The 20,088-nt window shown below is 52.0% G+C and overlaps 2 protein-coding genes across 2 annotated transcripts in view; both read right to left on the bottom strand.

The window, feature by feature from the left end:
• Positions 1-1,061, bottom strand: part of PLCG1 (phospholipase C gamma 1) — a 49,693-nt gene extending 48,632 nt beyond the window's left edge. Inside the window, exon 1 of the mRNA XM_050907368.1 lies at positions 860-1,061. Coding sequence (XP_050763325.1) covers positions 860-1,061 — 202 coding nt within the window. The remainder of the gene's footprint in view (positions 1-859) is intronic.
• Positions 1,062-8,588: 7,527 nt separating this feature from the next.
• The window catches only part of TOP1 (DNA topoisomerase I), a 69,143-nt gene continuing 57,643 nt past the window's right edge, over positions 8,589-20,088 (bottom strand). Inside the window, exons 12-21 of the mRNA XM_050907237.1 lie at positions 18,655-18,842; positions 17,892-18,036; positions 16,661-16,804; positions 15,310-15,495; positions 13,634-13,702; positions 12,891-13,005; positions 12,014-12,141; positions 10,811-10,905; positions 9,870-10,019; positions 8,589-9,463 (exon numbers count right to left, since the gene is read on the bottom strand). Of these exons, the coding sequence (XP_050763194.1) occupies positions 9,361-9,463; positions 9,870-10,019; positions 10,811-10,905; positions 12,014-12,141; positions 12,891-13,005; positions 13,634-13,702; positions 15,310-15,495; positions 16,661-16,804; positions 17,892-18,036; positions 18,655-18,842 (1,323 nt within the window). The 3' untranslated portion in view covers positions 8,589-9,360. The remainder of the gene's footprint in view (positions 9,464-9,869; positions 10,020-10,810; positions 10,906-12,013; positions 12,142-12,890; positions 13,006-13,633; positions 13,703-15,309; positions 15,496-16,660; positions 16,805-17,891; positions 18,037-18,654; positions 18,843-20,088) is intronic.

Below are 20,088 nucleotides of genomic sequence, written 5' to 3'. Positions count from 1 at the left end.
GTTTCCCAGTGCGGGGCCTCCCTACCCTCTCCCCCTTCCCACCCATCTTTGTGGTTTTACACTCACATTTCTTACGCATCTTTTCCCCTGCCCTCCTGGTGCTAGACGTCCACATCACACACGGGAAACCGAAGCCAGCAGGCTGCTCTGCCTGGAACTGCACCCACCACCGCAAACAGGGCACGCAGGACCCGGCCCCGCGCTGACCGTGCTCCACCTGACCCTGTGCCATCGTCCTTGGGCAGACGCGCAAAGGGGAGAAGGGAAGAGGAGGGAACTACATTACAATATTTTGGGTTGTTTTTTCTGCTTTTTGCCCTTTCCCTTTCATCTCATCTGTTGCTCCAAGGTGCAACCCCAAAAGGGCTCAAACTAATCCTGCCTCCTTTTGAGGCTCCTTACGGCTTTTAGGTGCTGTTAGCCAAGGTACCACCCGGGAAAAGGCACCTAGTTTATCCCAGGGGAAGTTTGATGCCGAAGAGGGATGCAGAAAGTTGGGAGGCGGCGCTGGGGGTGGGGGCGGCCATGGCGGTACCCGGCCCGCGCATCCCCCGCGGCAGCCCGTTACCGTGCGGCCGGGGCCGGCCCCGGGCAGGGAAACCGGTCACCTTCTCCGCCACCCCGAGCTGCTGCCCGGGGAGATGCCGGGCACAGAGAGGCTGGAGTTTATTCCCCCCCCCCCCCCCCCGCCCCTTCCTCCTCCCCACCGAGCCCCACGCCGCTTTCCCAGCCGGCGAACGGTGGCTCCCCGGAACGGCTCCGGCCGGGGCCGCCCCGCACCCATCTCCCCGAGGGATCCGGAGCCCTTTTCCTCCCCTTCCTGCCCGGGTTTCCCGGCCGTCCCCCGCCCCGCACTCACCGGCTCCCTCGATCTTCTCGGAGCCGCGGCTCCAGGTGACCTGCCGCGTCTCCAGCTTCACCTGGAAAGTTTTCCGTTCGGGTCGCTGCGACTTTTTGGAGTAGAAGAGGGTCATGACGGTGCCCACCTCCAGGCTGCGGCAGAGATGCGCTGCCTCCGCCTCGCTGGGCGCCCCGGGGCCGCTGCCCGGCCCGGCCGCCATCAGCGCCGCGAACAAAGGGGAGCGGGAGCGCCCGGAGCGCCGCCGCCGCCGCCGCCGCCGCGCTCAGCGCCGCCCGCCGCGCCCCATGCCCGCCCGCCCGCCGCCGGCTGCGGGGAGGGGGGGGGAAGGAGGAGGAGGAGGAGGAGGAGCGAGGAAGGAGGAGGGAAGGGAAGGGACGGGAAAGGGGCGGCGGCGCGGGGCGGAGCGCGGCCCCTCGCGGTGGGACGGGCACGGGAGGCGCCGCCGAGCGCCTGGGGCCCGCGTGGGGTCCGCGGGGGACGCGCACCCCCGCCCCCTCCCCCCCCGCGGCTTTTGGGGGGGATCGGGAGGGTCACGCGCCTCGCGCTCTGCCGACTGTGGGGTCTCGGGGTGCCAGCGCACCCCCGCGGCGTGGGCGCTGGGTGCGGCGTGCATCCCACGGCTCGTGTGGGATCCCAGTGCTGCGTACCCGCAGCACGCCTGCGGTACCGGGGGTACCCTGCACCCCGCAGCATGCCTGCGGTACCGGGGGTACCCCGCACCCCACATGCATGGCACACATAGGTCCCCAGTGTGCCACACACCCCACAGCACAGGATACCATGGGGCCCTGGCACCCCACAGCAGAGTTTGTGTGGGGTCCTGCGTGTGCAACACACCCCCTGGCACGGCACATGTGGGGTCCCAGGGGTACTGCATCGCCCAGCACTGCATCCCGTGGGCCGTCACCCTGGGGCACTGCCATAGGGTCAAGGGGCTCAGCCCCCCGAGCCTCCCGCCACTGCCCCATCACTCTTCGTGTCCGCCGTGGGGGCTGTGCAGGGTGAGCGGGCACACGCAGGGACGCAGAGGTGAGCAGGGCATGGGTCAGGCTGGCAGCTGCCCCCGGGAGGTGCTCTCCTCTCCCTGCCCTGCCACGGATATCCCCAGCCCTGCTGTGCTGGGACAGGCCAAGCAGGGTGGCTTTTCCTGGGGACAGTCCCCTCCGTCTGGCTGCTGCCGGCACCACGGCATGGATCCTTGCCGGAGCCAGGCCTGTGGCTGCCGCAGCTTCCTCCCCATAAATCATGGCCAGACCTGTGCTGGCAGGGAAAGCGGGATGGGGTTTGCAGGGCAGCCAGCGGCATCCCATCCCCGGGGGATGTGCAGGGAGCCGGGGGCTCACGGGAGGCTCTCCAGCCCTGCTCCAGCCCCGGCGGGAGGCCACACAAAAGCGGGGTTAGCAAGGGGATAAGCGGTTGAATTGGGAAGCGTTTCAGGGCGGTTTGCTCCATTCATGTGGTTAAAGCCTGCAATTTCCCTTTCTGCACTGCTGGCCTTCCTCCCCGTGCCCTCCTCCCCATCAGGGCACCCCAGGGCAGGCTGGGCGCTCAGGCTGCCCTGGGCTGGGGATGGAGTCCCGGGTCTGGTGCAAACACCGAGGTGCGGTGGCGGGTGCATCACCCACCCTGGCAGGCGATGTTGGCCAGGAGATGGGCTGCCCAAGGGCGAGCACGGCCCCGCTGCAGGAGAGCAGTGAAAAGGAGAGGCTGGAGGGGATGTACCCCTATATATAAATGCATAGGTATATGTATATGTGTGTATGTATACAATATATACACACACATACATACACACGTGTTTGCAGGCCCATGGCAAGGCAGCCTGCGGCCGAGCAGCCCTTATGTCACCCCCCAGCTCATGGGTGGGTCTGGAAGGGGCAACATTTGCTAAGTGAGGCACCCATCACTGAGTGCACCCCAAATACGAGCAGCTCCCTCTGTCCTACTGCTTCACCCGCCTTCAAAGGGACACGCACGAGCACACGCATGCACATGTGCACACACGTGCACCCACGCTAGGAGCCCTACAAGGTTCATGGTTGTTTAGGATCCTACCCACTGTCTGGGCATCAAAAAGGCAAGGACAAATGCACTGGGATAAGAACCTAAACCTGCCCTTATAAAAATGACTGGCGTGTGACAGCACCGTAAGGGGTGACAGGACACTGGGGACGTGCTCAGCTAAGGCAGAGCTGCTGGGAGCCTGCCGGTGGGAGCCCTGGGGCCGCGTCGGCACAGGACCCTCTGCCCCACTCCCCCGCTCCCTCTGGGGTGAGCCGCCGCCGCTGCCGCCGCCGCTGGGGAAGTCGCTCCTTGCTTGTGTAACGGCCTCGCTCGGGACCGGCAGGAAGCAGCCGGCTCCCAGTGGTCTTAAAATAGCTGAGCATTATGGGCACACCCTTGTTTTTGAGGGCAAAACCTGAGAAGGGAGTGTGGCCATCGAAGAAGCAAAAAAGGTAACTCCCTCACTCCCAGACGCTGCCTGTTCACGCTGATGGAGAGCACCCATCACAGCATCTCCCCAGCCCCGGAGCCTTCGGTGGCTGGGGCCGGCGCGTGGAGGTGCTGGTTTGTGATGAGGTGTCTGTGATGGATATTTTTCCTTCTCTGAGTTTGACTAATCACTTTTTAGCCTTGCATTAATTCTCCGTGTCCACGATGCTGCACGCCGAGGAATTTCACAGTTTAATTTGACAGCACGCAAAACCACTTTTGTCTGTCTGCTGCCTGCCAGCCTCGTTCGGTGGTCCCGGCTCCTGTACTGGCCAGGCTGCGGGCAATTGCAGCGGAAACTTCCATCATGTTCCTGTTATCCTGTCCCGCTCTACCCTGCCCAGGCTTTGGTCCGCAGTGGGTCAGACACGTTTTGCTTTTGAAGAAATTCCCTGGATCCTGTTCATCATACGGCTGTGGAAGGCGGGGGGCTCTGCAAGTCTCCACTTGCAAACACCTCTGGGAAAAGAGGTTTTTCCCCTCTGAGCAGCCCCAGCACCTTCCCCCTTCACAGTCCCGAAGCGTGGGGTGCTGACCCCCCGGTATCCTGCAGCATTCATGGAGCGGCTGCATCCTCCACCCGGGAAGAGGCAGCAGGCTAACGGCCAGGTGACCTCTGGCTTAAGGACAGCCCCCGGCCTTGCTCAAGGGCTGGGGAGCAAAATCCAGGGAAACAGAACCCTGAGGCCACCCCACGGGTGAGTCCGGGGGGTCCCCGCAGCCCAGCATCCCTCCGATGCCAGTGTCTGGGAATGGATGCATCCCTCTCCCGCCCTGGGGACCATGCGTTGAGAGGAGGTGCCCGATCCTCATCCGAGCGAGCGGTACCCGGCATCTTGCAGTCCCCGGGAGAGATGCACCACGCCGGGTTATTTATTCCTTCCCGTCTGTTCTGCGCTGCCTGGGGTGGGTAAAGGAGAAACCAGCCCATGGGCTGAGAAAATCGCCATCGGGGAAGAGCTTCTCTCAGCCCTGCAGCGAGCAGGATCTGGAAAACCCACAGGGAACGCGGTGCCGAGCTACCTCCTGCCCCGGGGTGGTGTTAGCAGACACAGAGCAGTGCAAGGCGGTTTTTTGCCGGGGATGGAAAGCAGACCCGCCTGGGGCCGCAGAGCCGCTGCGGATGCTGGCGTGGTGCCTGCCGCGTGCGGCGCGCTCACCGAGGAGCTGGGGTGAAGCCGTGCCCACAGGCAGGGCTACCGCCCCGTGGCATCCTCCTGCCCTTTCCAGGCATTGCAAGATCCCTCTGGATTACAAACCGGCACCTGATGGGAAACGCGCTGCAGCTCCAGGTTCCCTGTCCCCACTCCCTGATGTCGCTAGGGGAGCGCACACTTTTTTAATATCCTGCATTCACCTGGTTTCAATTTCCAACCCCTGAATCCTGTAAGACTTCAAGGGGGATGGGGCTGCGTCCAGCGGGGTTTGCAGCCTCCCCTTGGCCATCGGGCCCTGTCCATGGGCTCGCGGCACACAAGACCCAGTTTCAACCTAAATTTTGCCCCCTCCGCTGGTCACGTCACCGCTGCCTCAGTTTCTCTCGCTGCCAAACGCAAGCCCTATTGCGGGGCAGGAAAGCTGTACTGGGGTGGTGGCACTGGGACGGTGGCACTGGGGCAGGCGAGGACCAGGCGCTGCGGTGGTGGGATGCAAAACGGGATGCAGCCGTTTCGTGGCCACTTCTCTGTTTGTACAGTGAGTCAACGGGATCTGGGAATTCTCCATTTAAAGCGTGGGATGTGTGGTCCTGACGCCACTGTGCCACAGGCAAAAATACAGATTAAATCCTCCTCAGCTCCCTGCCCGGGACAGAGCCGGCAGGGGAGCGCCTGTGCTCCCCAGCGTTCTGAGGGAGCCGAGCACCTTTTCAAGGGCTGGTTTTGCACCAACATAGTTCTTCCTTCCACTGACAGGGAGAGGCACAGCACACTCCAGCCTGGGACATCAGCCCAGCCTCCCTCCTCCAAGCAGAGCACGGCCTGAGAGCCACAACCCCCAGCCTGGCCAGGGGCACTCCGTCCTGCCCGGGGAGAAAGCGGATCTGCCGGCAGCGATGCTGGGGTGGGGGATCCCCCTCTGCAGGAGCATGTCCCTCCCCATTGTGTTCAACGGGGCAGGGGGAGAAGCACATTTTCCTGCTCAGCAGCGTAGGGTATGGGAATTTAATTCGGCCAGGTCTGAACGCGGGGAGGGAGAGCTGTATAAATAGAAAGGGTATTTTTATGGGCTGCATTGTTCCAGGCACGGGCAGGTCGGGAGCACAATGAACCCCTTTCCCTCTCTGCTGGCATTTTCTCCGCTGCACCTTGGAAAGGCCCCAGAGAGTAAATGGTAACTCCTGCCAAACTGCGAGTTTTTGCAGCCACAACAAAGCGCCTGAAAATATCACAGTGGGCAGCAGGAAGCCCTGCTCGGGGCTGGCTGCCGAGAGGCTCCTGCAGCTGGCTGAGCCCGGCCCCGCAGCCACCCTTGTGGGGTTTGCAAGCCCAGCAAGCGTTGCCCCAGCATCGGGGTGCCTGGGAAGCGCTCGCAGATGAGCCAGGGCCCGTGCCTGCTCCAGGCTCCCCAAGGACACCGGGCCCTGGGCTGCCCTCCAGTGCCAGGGAGATGGATGCATCCATCAGCCTCATCGCCCGTGTCCCTGCCCAGCCTCCCGCCCTTCGCAGCCATGAGGGGAAGGAGAGGATGCTGCCCTCACTCCATCCTCCTCCCCGCGGAGGGCTGCAGGCTAATAAAAGGCAGCAGAGAAACCACGCCAGAAGAGCAGCTCAGGTCTCGCCACATCCCACTGCTGTTGCTCTCCGCTGCGCTGGGCAGGGGTTTTCCCAGGAGCAGGTGAGCAGGCAGCCTGTGGGAGGCAAAGCAAACCGATGCTGAGGTGCGCTTGCATGGAAACCCGCAGTGACCACTGGTCAGGTACGGGCGAAGCAGGAAGGATCAGAGCAAGGCAGTGGCCTGCCACATCTTTCCCAGCTGGCAGGAACACGGGACTCCCCCCTGCCAGCAGCGGGCACTGCCAGCTCCTGGGGTCCATCGTCTCTCCAGCAGGAGCCGAGGATCCCAAACTTGTACAGCACAGGGAAGACCAGCCCCTGCCCTCTACCCCCCACCCTCCAGCTCGTTGCGCTGAGCAGCGCTTGGGCACCCAAGAGCAGCCTCGCTTCCCTGCAGCACCCTCCGCCCCTAACACCCCAGAGCACCCTCTACACACAGCTCCGGCGCCAGCCCCAGCAGCCCTGCCCCAGCCCCAGCTCCTCTCTTCTCCGGCACAGCCACCCCGCTGCGCTAGCTCCAGCACTGGGCTGCGATTAACCTGCTGTCGGCTGGAGCGGGGACGTGGCCAAAGGCTGCCAGGCTCCTGAGCACACGCTACATACAGCCTGGGCACTGAAGGTTGATGCAGAGAACGTTCCCATCAGCAACACAGAGTAAAGGAAAACCCACTCGTGATGCCCTTCTCCGTGCTTCCTGGTGCACCTGGCTGCAGCATGGCCTGGCTCTCCACAAAAGCAGCCTTTTTCAAGGAACATGAGCTGAAAACCACCTTGCCACAGGGGCCACCCGGGCCCAAACGAGCACCGTCCCACCCCTTCTCCCTGCCAGGTCAGCCCCTCGCTCCCGCTGCCTCAGGTCACTTCCCATTTCACTAAAGCAATGGCCTCCACTTCCAAGGATGCTTGAAGGGACCCCAAATACAGATGCCAAGGCACGTTCCTGGTTTTCCCACTAACTCACAAATGCAGCCAATGAGTCCCAGAAAGGATCTTTACCTGGCATCTGCAGCCACTCCTCAGGGTGAGGGCAGGCTCCTAGGCTTGCTGTGCAGGCTGCACATGGACACGGCTCCAGCAGGGACCAAGCAGCAGCTCATTAAAAGGGAATAAAATCCTTCAGGCAATTCCTGCTGGCGTTGGGAACAGGAACTGGGCAGCTCTGCACCCAAAGAGCTTGGAGGGTTGGGCTGCTGACATTTAAGCACATTATTCAAGGCAGTTTCCCCTGGGGGTGCACAAACCAACCCAGACGAGCACGCTGCCATGCGGGGAGCACAGATGCGGGATCTGGGAAGCAGGCGAGCTGATGGACCACCTCAAGCCCCAGCATTAATGTGAGCTCGTGAGCAAGCAGCAGGATCGCAGGCCGGCAGGACAGCCTGGTCAGGTCTCTGTGCCCCTACCAGGGCTCCAAAACACCCCACGCTGTGATGCTGTAGGACCAACTTCTCCACCCACTGAGGGTCTGGCTACGTGACCATACAGACCTACCACAGACCACAGAGCCACCATGACGGACCACAAGCAAGGAGCAACGCCAGTTACTCAAACTGTCAACATTAGTTACTCAAACCGGCACCATCAGCAGCTGTGAAAAGCGTTATCCCTTCCAAAAGCCAGCCACGGCCCGGTGCTTCATTTCAGATCCCTGCCATCACGATGAACCCGCGTGCTCTCAGCTCCCCCTGATGAAGACACAACTGCTGGGTCAATCCCAACCCACCCGGCCCTTGCCACGGCCTCACCGTCCTCCGTGCAGCCCTGTTCAAATGAGAAAGGCTCAAGCATCTCGCTATGGAGGCAGTGCCTGCTGTACGGGGCTGCAGAAACAACGTGGTGCCAGGCCCACCATCTGCCCCCCAACCTCGGGACCTAGGGGACCTCACGGCCCAGGGCCTGAGGTGAAAGAACACGCAGACACCAACACTCAGTTAAGTTGTAGGAATTTATTTTAAATAACCTACAGTTGATTAAAAGGGAATTCATGATAAAAATAGAAGATACTTGTTGAGGAAAGGCTGCAGGAAATGGTCTTCGCACACACACTACGCTAACAATGCCTCTAAGACTAATGATTATAGCAAAAAAAGGTTTCACATTAAAATTCTGCTTTTTAATTTTTTAAAATTTTTTTACACAATTACAAAAGAAAAAATAAAAGCCCTAAAATCTTGATTATTTTCCTTTTTGGACCAATGCTCATCTCCCTCGAAATTTATTGACCTGTGAAACTTCTTTTTACACAATAAAATCTTTCAAGTAAAAGAGGGGAGTGGGGCTTAGAAAAAAAGGGGGGAAAAGGTAAAACAGTCTGACAAACCTAAAAAGTAGATATTCTTGAAGTGTACAGAGCAAGTTCAGAACAAAGGGTGATGGGAATGTCATTTGTTGCCAATTTCACTTGTCCTCAAATTCCAAGCGCATCTCCCCATCACACGGCCCCCTCCCCCCACCCGCTCCCCAAACCTACACGATCTTTAAGATCAAGAAGAAAAAAAACCTGTTTAAATATTTTAAAATAATTAAAAGAAATAAAAATTCACATTTAAAAAAGGAACACTCAAGTCAGGAGGCCGATTTCCCATCACGCTTTGCTCTGAACAAATGTGGTGGATATTTGTAATTCATGTTCCAATGCCACGACTGTTCCAAGTGACAAATTGAAAAAGATTTGGGTATTTCCATGACTATAGTGACAGCTGTAACAGGTGCGTTGGGTTTCTTAAATTTTGTTTATTTGTTAAATTCTGAAATGGGGCGGGAGGGGGAGGGGAAGGGCAGGGGTTAAGGAGTCCATTTTCTATTAAAATATAGAAGTTATTGCAAAACCCTAACTGTAAAAACGCACCAATATAATTGGATTTTGTATACAGTAGCTAAAGATTCCCACGCTCTCAGTGTGATGGTGAATTTGCCTGGCGGAAGGTTGACAAATCCCCCATCCACTTGCCCTGCCTCAAGAGAAAAACCACACAAACCAGACAGCTAGAATTTGGATCTCTGAAACATTTTTAAATAAGTTGTCCATAGGACAACTGGCTCAGCTCCTTTAGGATATTTCCAGGTTATGCTTTCTGCAAGATGTTGGCTGTTTTATCTGATGCTCACTTGCCCCTTTCCTCCCCCTTCCCCAGCATCCAAGGACAAGTAAGGCTCACAGTTTATCAATCTCCCTAAAAACCAGGCTACTCCCCCTTTTTTTCCCATAAAATTCAGCTCATTAAAAACAGGTTAAAACTCATAGTCTTCTTCTGCCATGTCGATAGCCCAGGCAAATTTCTCTCGCTGGGTTTTGTTATAAATCTTCTCTATAGGAATTCCCCACTTCTTACACCTGCAGAAGAGGAAACGCTGTTAGAGTCAACACACCACAGGCACTCAACCCCTCGCGGTGCAGCAGAACCGCCCTGCTCTTCCCTAGCACCTTCCTAAGCTCTGCTCCATTACAAGACACGCCACCCAGCTGAGCACGACCAGCCTCCTGGTGTTAGACCCTGCAGGTTCTCCGACCCATTCCCTCCCACTGCGGTGCTGGCTTTGGCTGGCATGTTACACTCGCCTCAAGAGACTCTCTTATAACTTCCTGAAACCATTTGAAGATATAAGGGAAGGCCACAGAGACAGACATCTCTGGCAGCACAGGGGCACTGCTCTCAGCCACGGCCCTTGTCTGCTAACTGGGGGGACAAGACAGAAGTGAAGGGGCGGTTCCTTCCAGCACACCCCAGGCAGATGCTTACCAAGCAACGGAGATCCTGGGATCCAGATAGTTGAGTTTGGAGGTGCCCAAAGCGATCTGCTTGTTCTCCTCCCTATCTGTAGCCTGAACCTCCAGCTTCATCAGTTGCTCCTCAATCCTCTGCACTGCTTTCTTCTTGCTCTCCACTGTCCTGGGGTGGGAAAGAATCAAAGCATTTAATTCCTAACGCCCTGCTAGGCTTGAGATGGCAGCACTGTGGGAACCCAAAGGGACTCCGCTCAAGATAAGCAATGCCACCAGCCACAAACGGCAGCTGTGTCAGCACAGATGGTGACACAAAACACTCAGCACATGCAATTAAGAACTGACATTTTGAAAGAGGCAGAGCAGAAATCTTAAGCAGCAGTTTTCTTTTAAAGGGTTGGAAGCAATAGCCTGAACTGTGCTGATGCTACACCCACTTTAAAACCAGCCCATCTACCCCTCTGTAATAGTCATGCTGTGATTCTGCTTTCAGAGCTCCCTTAACTCAGGACCCCTGTGGCTATTCTGCAGAGCCCACACAGAGTCCAAGTACATCGTCTGCACCGTGGGCTTCCAATGGAGCAGAGCAGAACCCAGAAAAGTGCATGTGCAATTGTGTAACTCCTGGCTCCCCATTAAGGTGGCAATGCTGCACCCTGGATCCATTGCTCTGCTTGGACCTGGGCAGCAGAGTGGTCGAGCACTGGCTGGTGCCCAGCTTGGAGGGCTGAGACACACAGTGGAGACTAACGCTATTGACCACATCAGGAACTGCAGTGTCAGACCTATGGTTCTCAACTTGAAGGCCATTTCTTCATGCACAGAATAAAGAAGGGACAAGAAAGCCTGACAAAGTCTTCCCAGATCACAGGCTGGGGAAACAGAATACAGGGTGAAGGACCCATTTGGAGCTGAGAGTACTGGGAGCATTGCACAGCCTAGTAACACCAGCCTTACTTTTTAGACTTCTCATCCCTCCGGACCTTGGCATCAGCTTTGGCGCTTTTCAGTTCTCTCCTGGCATCAGCTAACTGCTCCTTCTTGGCATCGATCTAGGAGAGGCAAAACCAGACGGCAGCACCGTGAACAAGCTGCTGAAAACCGTGGCAGTCACCCCTGGGCAGCATGACCCAGGGAGTGAGTTTGTGACCACGTTCAGAATCTACCAGTGGTCAGACCCATTTCTGTAGAACAATTAGGCCACTGGCCTTTCGGTTTGCTGCAAAGCCTAGCGTGGTGAAGTACTCCCCTCAGAAAATAGGGCCTCACTCATTTCCAAAGACAAAGTGGGGGTGGGAGCTTTCTCACACAGCTACAACCAAGCAGGCGAAGGAACTGGCTTGGCCTGGACTGGCCAACAGCCCCTCCAGGCAGCTTGCCTGCCTCCACTGTATCCCGCCAGTACCAACTCTCTGATGGTAACACGGAAGGATGATCCCTGTTCCCTCAGCAGGAATCAGTTCTTGCCCCAAATCCTACAGGCTGAAAGCTGTTAAGGCTTCAGGCAGTTCTTCTCCAGTAAGTTTAGGATTCAGGGAGATTTAGCATTTTGCAGCCCCTGTTCAACCATTCCCCAAGCTCTAAGATCTAGGGTGAAGGCAGCCATGTTAGGTGTTACAGAAGCAGGGGACACTGCAGTGCCAAACCAGAAGTCCGTATTGTGAAGGTTATTCTAAAGCCAGACCAGGAACAGACCTAACCCCTTTGGACCTCATGGCCTTCACCAGAAACAATCTGCAAAGGAAGAGGTCAGGTCAGAGGGGCATAATGTACCATGTACACAGCCTGCACTGACAGTGGCCTGGGATTCACGCAACAGGAGTGGATGCCCACTCTGGGTTCTTTAGGGGACACAAATTAGAGCTAAAGACTGCTGCTCTGAAGTTTCAATGGCAACAGAACACATAGCTATGGGATGAAGGGCAGATAAAAAGGGTCTGGTCTTGGTCTTTACAAGTAAAAGACGACTCAGACTGAAAGGTGTCCCTTTCAGCTCACTACTCCCCAAGCACGCCTATCTCTGATGCAGCACTAACCAACTCCTAACAGGGAAAAGCAGGCTCTGCTTCTGTTTCACTCCAAGTGAAAGGAAACGTGACTCCCGAGATGCAGCACTTGGAGCCCTGCCCCAACCCAAGAGCTGGGCAAGGGTGGGGGTACCTTGCTCTGCAGGTTCATCATGGACTTCTCGAAGGTCTTTGGCGGAGCCCTCTGGTGGTTACACAAAATGGCAACCGCTCTGTTGGCACGGTTATAGGAAAGGATCTTCGCTGGGATGTTGTCGTCCGCTGCAAAGTACAAGAAGGTGGTGAACAAGTGGGTTCTCCAGGGCTGTGCAGCCCCAGCCAGCGTACCATCGACTCTGCAAGCTCACAGTCACTGCAGAACTGACCTTCCCCTCTGATGGGCCAGTCTCAACATTGCACTCTAATTACAGTTGTAAGAGCCTGAGCACTTCCAACCTAGGCCCTAGCTCTTACTGGGACAGTTTCTTTGGTAGTAACAAAGACACTCAAGACCCATTTGCCACTCAAGAGGGGAAGCACATCCATGCTTAGAGCAGAGGACAGCAGGACCATACTGCTCAAGACACTGTTGGGCTTCACAGATCTGACATGCCCACTTTGTAAAGTTGTTAAAGTGCAAGCTAACAGTGCTCGACAGAGAGGTTGTGAATGAGCAGCCAAGAAACATGGGGCTGTTACGGATGCATCTGCCTTGCCTGCCACATATAGCACTTTACAATTAACAGAAAGCAAATAAGAGATTTGGTAAAGGACAGGCATAAACTAGCAGGCACACCTTGGTGTGCTCACAAGTCAGCTCTGCCCTGCCCCAGTGCTGGGCTCCTCAACTACCCCAAAAGATTGTCTGGCAGCAGATTTTTGGTCAGACCTCAGCTGTCTGACATTTGCACTGGGAGAACTGCAATGAGGAAGTGGTGTACAGATATAAGCCTTGTGGCTAAGCCAAGGAAGCCAGGTCTGTATTGCAAGATAAGATCTGTTCCCCTCACAGTTTGAAGGACAAGACTTACGATTAGTGAGCTCCTTGAGCTGCTGCTGTAGCGTGATAGAGGCATTGTAAGTACGGAATACCTTGGCTGTCAGTCCCTCCATAAGGTCTTGAAGGTGTTTATTTAAGATACTGGTCTAAGGAAGCAGAAAGGAGATGACAGTTAGCACTAGAATTGACCACAGCATTTGTGAAATCTCTGGACACACGGCTGATGAAGACATGCAGCTCACAGCTGAAGCCTAGTGTACTCAGACCTGACTACAACATTACTGAAACCACAGGAAAAGTGAACAAAGAACCAACAAGTATTAGATTAGTATCAAGTACCACAAGTGGCCAAAAAAGATTTCTTCAGTGTGGAGGTTTTGGTTCCCAACAGGTAGAAATGTGCCTGTCCCATCCCAGGGAAGGTGCCTGAACCACCACAGTGCTCCCATAGAGCCAAATGTGTAGATGGGGATGGCATCTGAAAATCTGTCACCTCACACAATCATCATCTCTGAACTCGGAAAAAAACTCAAGTCAGAGCCAGCCAGGCTCACCAGGACCAAAGCCCATCGCTTCAGGAACCTGTGAGCACAGTGGACAATACAGACACCAGATTGAGACAGACTCTCACTGCTTTTAGGCCACTCAGGCCAGCTCTGGAAGAAAATTGCCACTGAAACCATTTCTGGAACAGAGCAGCTGTTATTGCCTGGTGCAGAGTGACCCTGTTCATGGTGCTCTCCCACCATCCCTCACCATTAACTACGTGCTTACATTGAGGCGGTCAAAGAGGTCATCCTCGGGCTGCTTGTTCTCCATGAACAGCTGAAGATTCTTAAACACCTGCAGGAAAAGAAAACCGGTAACTTCAGCCACACAGACCAGACAGCGCTGGGTAGCAGTAATACATAAGGAAGCAACACTGCCAGGGAGCCACTTAAACTGTTTTCAGGCAACACTGACAATGCTGGATGTTACTTCCCAGCAGGCAAAGACCCATGTCTCAATACAACACTTGTGTTGAAGGTTCCTCCCCAGCAACAGGAGTCCCGAGCATTCAATGCCCTTTATCCTCATCCTTTAGATCAAGACTGCAGGAGATCTGATTCTGCTCTGGCTTAGCTGCCTAACAGAGAAAGAGACCCCAAAGCTACTGCCTTTCCCTTACTCTCCATCATTACTGCAGCCAAAGAGACCACTGAGCCATTTCCCATGGAGTGAAGCTACCAAACACCAACCCTTCTCATTGCTGCATTAAATGTTTCGTACAGTTCCATCCCAAACAAGTCTCACTGAGGTAGGGAGAATAATCAAAGCATCTTTGATTACACAGAGATCACAAATCCCAGCTCTGCATGCTCCAAGTCCCCAGTTCCCAGCTTCTCAACAACACGCATTCTTCTTCTATAGACACCTAATATACAAAGATTTCTAGTTCTACAATAATCAATTCCCCATTGTAAGCACTAAAGAAGAGACACCAAGAGATATCAACACCAATAAATTTAAACAGGAAAAATGTTTTCTTCTTTAAACAAGGAAGTAAGAATTCCAGCACATGCTCGTTTCTATAGCAGCTGTAGTTTGGTTTTTTCCAGTTGTTTTACTCCCCAAGGGGCCAACATTTACTGCCAATCGTCACTACAATTACCACAGTATTATACACGCAGTATCTAACATACTGTGCTGACTGCAGAGCTGTGGGCCAGATGCAAAGCTGTTACACGCACAAAACAAGTCTTTTTGGACAGTGCCCTCCAGGTTCACACTGCTGGATGGGAATTTATTCTGGAATGAGGTCAATATCACAGCAGATTTGAAATTGGTGGATGACAAAGAAATAAAGGAATTACCATTGCCTAAGAAAGAAGTCTTGGTTGGTAGATACCCAGGTTCATAGGCCAGAAGTATCAGTGCACCTACTCTGTATGCTCTGGAGCGCCCAAGATCAAGATCTACCTCAGTGAGGGCTCAGCTCCAACATGAACAAAACCACTGTGGCAGAGAGGCTAGTATCATGAAAGCCCAAGTCGAACTGCTAATCTAACAGTGCTCTCCAGCACTGTATTTCAGAACCTTCTATGCTATTACTTGTCATATGGGCCTAGAACTCTACCATCTACAGGTGACAAAACCAACTCTGTTGACCAGAACGAGACCCAAGAAACTCATCTAACATAACTGTTACAGTTACGTCATGCCAACTCTAGACACTGAGACCACAGGGAAGAGCAGTAAGATGTTTAAATAACTCATCTGCTGGGTTACATCACACCACCAGCAGCCTTATCTTCCATGGCACTGCCAATAAAAAGGGAAGAACATTAACTGACTTATTTTCTGGCTAGGTATCTGACCAGTAACAAAGCACCCTGTTATTGCCATCAAAACTGCGCTGACCACATTTTTCTGCAATTCAGTCTGTGTATGTGTTTGTGGAGATGCCTTACCCTCTTCTCAACAGGGACTTTGTTGTAGTATCGGATAGAGTCTTTTCCGAGGAAGTCGAACTCAACCACGTATTCCTGGCCATCCAGTTCAGGATGCAGCTTGATATGTTCTACTCTCAGAGAGCAGCAGCCCACGGTGTCAGCTGTCTCTCCTTCTTCTTTTTCATTACCAGCTCTCAGGGCAAGCTACATTTATATCAAGACAAGAAAGGTAAGCATTTTAAACCGTTCCAGTAATGTATAGATGCTGGAAACTTTCAGACACTGGCCTAGAATCAACAGTGTCCGTAGGAGAAGAGAAAGGGAGAAAATGCATTTGAGTGGATAAAGTTGATGCAAAATTCTAATGAAAACAACCTTAAGTTCTCTTTAAATCTGTTTTAAATAACCCTACACTAAAGCCACAAATCTACCAGAATACCTCATTTTTTTAAGAGAAGTTTGAAGCAAGATGTTTTACCAACTTTCGCTCATTAAGTAACTCAAACTGTAAGACAGTTCTAATGGAAATCCATTTCAAAACATTTGATATTTTTTTAAAAATCAAACTGACTTCCATGTGAACTCAACCTGATACAAAATCATAAAGTTCAGTTGTTCATCTTCTGTGATCCTACCTCTTCACTGCATGATAAATACATACAGTTTAAACAACATATAGGACACTTTGGGCTATATAAATTATCTAAAGGCTACATTCGGCTGCATAAAAAATGTGTTTTAACAGTACTGGCTAAACCAATTTATAATTTTTGAAGAAAAACCTTCAGTGTTCATATGAAACCACAATTATTCAAATCAAAGTTCCCTGGTTTACACCAAACCGTTCTGAACAAAATCTGTTAATTTAGTTGGTCAAGACACCATACACTACCAGGGCAACAGCTCCCTGGGAACTGGTTTTAAGTAGCTTTAAATGCATCAATACAGCTGCAGTTTTCTTTACGCTGTGGTGAAAAAATTAGCATAATTATGAAACCTCACGACTGTGACCTCAAACTAAAGAGGTGACAAACCAGCAGAAATTCCCAGCAGGAAAACTGAAACAGCTGGAGACAAAAGCCCCACACAAACTTCCCAGTAATCCAACTGGGCGATTCTGGAACCAGGCTGTGAATTTTCCCTGAACTAAAACAATGCTGCCTGAAATAGCCATGTTCAGTACAATAGTTTATTGCTCTGGATTCCAGGTAATGGGAAGGAAAAGGAGACAGGAGCCTGCCCACCAGGAAGTCTCAGGATACCTTAGTAACTGGGCTCAATTCTGCCTTAGCAACAGATACACAGCATTCCAGAGTATTCCCAGCAGGACAGGAAAGGTAAGAGGAGTGTGCTGGGGAACGAGCCTTACTTTATCAATGAAGTACAGCGCCACAGCCCTCTGCCGTACTTTCATCTCTTTGGATTTCCAGTCTTCTCGATACTGATTTCGGATTTTATCTACACATTTCTTCAACCTCCGAGCTGTCTCATACTTCTGCCAGTCCTTCTCACCCTGCAGAGAAAGTTGGAATAGAGTCAGCATTAGAAAGCAGGCAAAGGACCAGTTCCAATCTGCAACTCAAGGCTTTGCAAGTCTGTGTGTGGCAAATGCTCTCGCTGTACAAAAGCACTGAGATTTTGCTGCTGAACAGCACAGCTTCAATCTACACTGCCACGCAGCTGTAGGTAATTCAGATTTCCATGATATTAAACGCTTCCATGGAAGCAACTATAAAGACACAAAAGATATTATGTCTTCCATGCTTCTCAACATATAAATGGTTTCCTCTGCTTTATTCAGATGACACTTATGTTCCTTCAGCTGTGTAATTAAACACCCATAAAACGTAAAAGCAACATCAACAGTTCATCATCATTATTATATATTCAAGCCATGGCAAAAAGAGGGCATGAATTCACAAGGAACAGAGATTTTTCCCTGTACTTGTAGGACAAACCCCTTGTTTCCAATCCAGGAAAAAATCTCTTAAATAAAACAAAAAAAAAGACTTCATGAGAAGAGCTTAAATCCTACCCCCGAAACTGAAGGCTAGTTACCTTTCCACAGGTTTATCATTGCCATTATGGAATTGATCCGTTGACTGGTTATTTGCTCCCACAGCAGGGTTTGTTTTCCTTCAGTCATGAGCTCCTTATCAGCCAGTAGCCTGGCCACATTTTTAATTTTACAATTGACTAATTAGCAACCCACGGTTAGAACTTCCCTACATGATCAGGCAGGGGAAGTTAGGGCCAAAAGTAGGCAAAATATCCACCAGAGCAAGTCTGTTCTTGGATAAATTGCTTCCTTTTAGGTTTACACAGGGTAAAGGATTCCTACTAGGAATAACACAACGATGCTTTTCAATAGACATTTTCCAGATTTCATCTGCTCTCCTGGGCAGTAATTGTATTCTTTCTTTTCAAGGGGGAACAGAAGCCCAGAGACTTTCCTATGTTTTTCAATCAGTGTAGGATGAAACAGCAAGACAGCTTTACTTCCTATCTCTCTCCTAGCCACCAGCTACATTTGCTTCTTGGAGACATAACCAGTAAGATTTTTTTTTTTTTTTTTTTTTTTTTTTAAACTGCATCTTTACCTTAATTCTTGAGCTAGGGTTCAACATGATGTATTTGATAGAGCCTTGGATGTTCTCGGTCCATGACACCAGCCAGGTAACCTTGTTATCATGCCGGACCTCCTTCCATTTGTGTCCTGGTGGAGGGGGAGGGATCTTGGAATCCCTGCAGAGAATTACAGAACAGCAAATAAAAACTACTTAAAGAGACTTCCACAGCATCAAAATAGAGAAATTAATGAATACCATCACACAAAGAAAGCACAGGGAAAGAAACTGAGGCAACATAACCACATACTACCCCAAGCAGGAAATCAAGTGAATCAAAGTGAACAGTCAAGGATCAGAAATGTAACTGCTATCAATGTGTATCTGCTGGTGGGAACAAACATTGCTAGGACCAGCTCTGATTTGTGGAGTCTGCAATAGCGTGGACACTTATCAGGACAAGACTGAAGAGAAGCCCACCAAACCTTAGCCTTCGACATCAAGGAAGACAAAGTAAGGCAACCTACCTAGAAGGAAATTAATTTCTGGAAATACTAGCAGGAAAGACTGTTTAAGCAGATGTAGGCCGTAGGCATGAGGAAGAAAATATGTTGACCAAGTTCTACATGAAACCCATGACAGCCTTGTTCAGTCTTTCCTTGTATGACTCAGTTTCTTATCCATTTAAGTAGCACAGATATTTCTACATGCTTGAATATCAACCTATATAGGCTTTTTAAAAAGAAGCTATCCTATCTAGAAAGCAAAGCCAAGGTGTGAAGTATCCAGTGCTCACTTGCTGCAGTTAATGATGATGTCTTCTGGCATGATGCGTCTCTTCAACATGCCCATTTTGGGATGGTTCCCACGACCTCGGAAGAGACCTGGGGGTTCAATCTTAAAGTTGGCAATCCTCTCCTTGTGGTTGTCCATCACGCAGTAACCATATTCCTTCAATAGCCGCTCATTCTCATCTTTGATTTTCTGGAAAAAGCCAAAAGCAAAGATGATATGGTATACCCAGCACCACACACATCTCTAAATGCCAAGACTTCAAAAATTTTTATATTTGCACCACACTAATCCTGAAGACCCAACTCAAAACCAGATCGCCATCATGCCAAGTGCTGTATCAACACACAGAGCAGCAGACTGTCCAGAAAAGCATTCATAAAATGCAAGCAGCACAAACAAACTGGAAAAAGGGAAAGAATGTGTGAAAACTCTCTTAAAACTTGTATTTGAGGGAAACAGATTAGGGCTGGTGAAGACAGCTACAATTTTGTCACAATAGAGGCATTTACCTCTATCCACATATCACAGCTACAAGGGCAGCCCCAGCACAGTACTGCTGCTTTATAGTCTATACTCAGCATTTGACATCCACTGGCCTTTACATTTGTTGTATATGTATAAAAACCTCAGACTTCTGTGTTTGAGCTCAGCATCAGAAAGCAGGCAGAGGAAGGTCTCCAGTCTGCCGCATGTCAAGCCCGTGTCAGTGTGCTGGTTTTGGCTGGGATAGAGTTAATTTTCTTCATAGTATCTGGTATGAGGCTATGTTCTGGATTTGTGCTGAAAACAGTGTTGATAACACAGAGATGTTTTCGTTATTGTTGAGTAGTGCTCACACAGAGCCAAGGCCTCTGCTGCTTCTCACCCCACCCCACCAGCGAGTAGGCTGGGGGTGCACAAGAAGCTGGGAGGGGACACGGCCGGGACAGCTGATCCCAGCTGACCACAGGGATATCCCACACCATAGGACGTCATGCTCAGCATATAAAGCTGGCGGAAGAAGGAGGAAGCGGGGGACATTCAGAGTGATGGCGTTTGTCTTCCCAAGTAACCATTAGGCCTGATGGAGCCCTGCTTTCCTGGAGGTGGCTGAACACCTGCCTGCCGATAGGAAGTGGGGAATGAATTCCTTGGTTTGCTTTGCTTGCGCGCGCGGCTTTTGCTTTACCTATTAAACTGTCTTTATCTCAACCCACGAGTTTTCTCACTTTTACCCTTTGATTCTCTCCCCATCCCACCAGGGGGGAGTGAGCGAGCGGCCGTGTGGGGCTTAGCTGCCAGCTGGGGTTAAACCACGACAGTCAGCAAATGGTCTCATAAGCAGAACACAGTCTCCTAAGTAAAAAAGTGCTGAGATTTCACTGCATACTTCTGTGCTTGAACTCTAATTATATAGAAGGAAAAATAAAAACATTGCAGCTCAAAAACATCTGAC

The sequence above is a fragment of the Gymnogyps californianus genome, chromosome 17 (genome assembly GCF_018139145.2).
Source record: "Gymnogyps californianus isolate 813 chromosome 17, ASM1813914v2, whole genome shotgun sequence".
Classification (NCBI taxonomy): domain Eukaryota; kingdom Metazoa; phylum Chordata; class Aves; order Accipitriformes; family Cathartidae; genus Gymnogyps; species Gymnogyps californianus.
The sequence above is the reverse complement of the archived record's forward strand: the minus strand, read 5'-3'. Positions and strand labels throughout refer to the sequence as shown.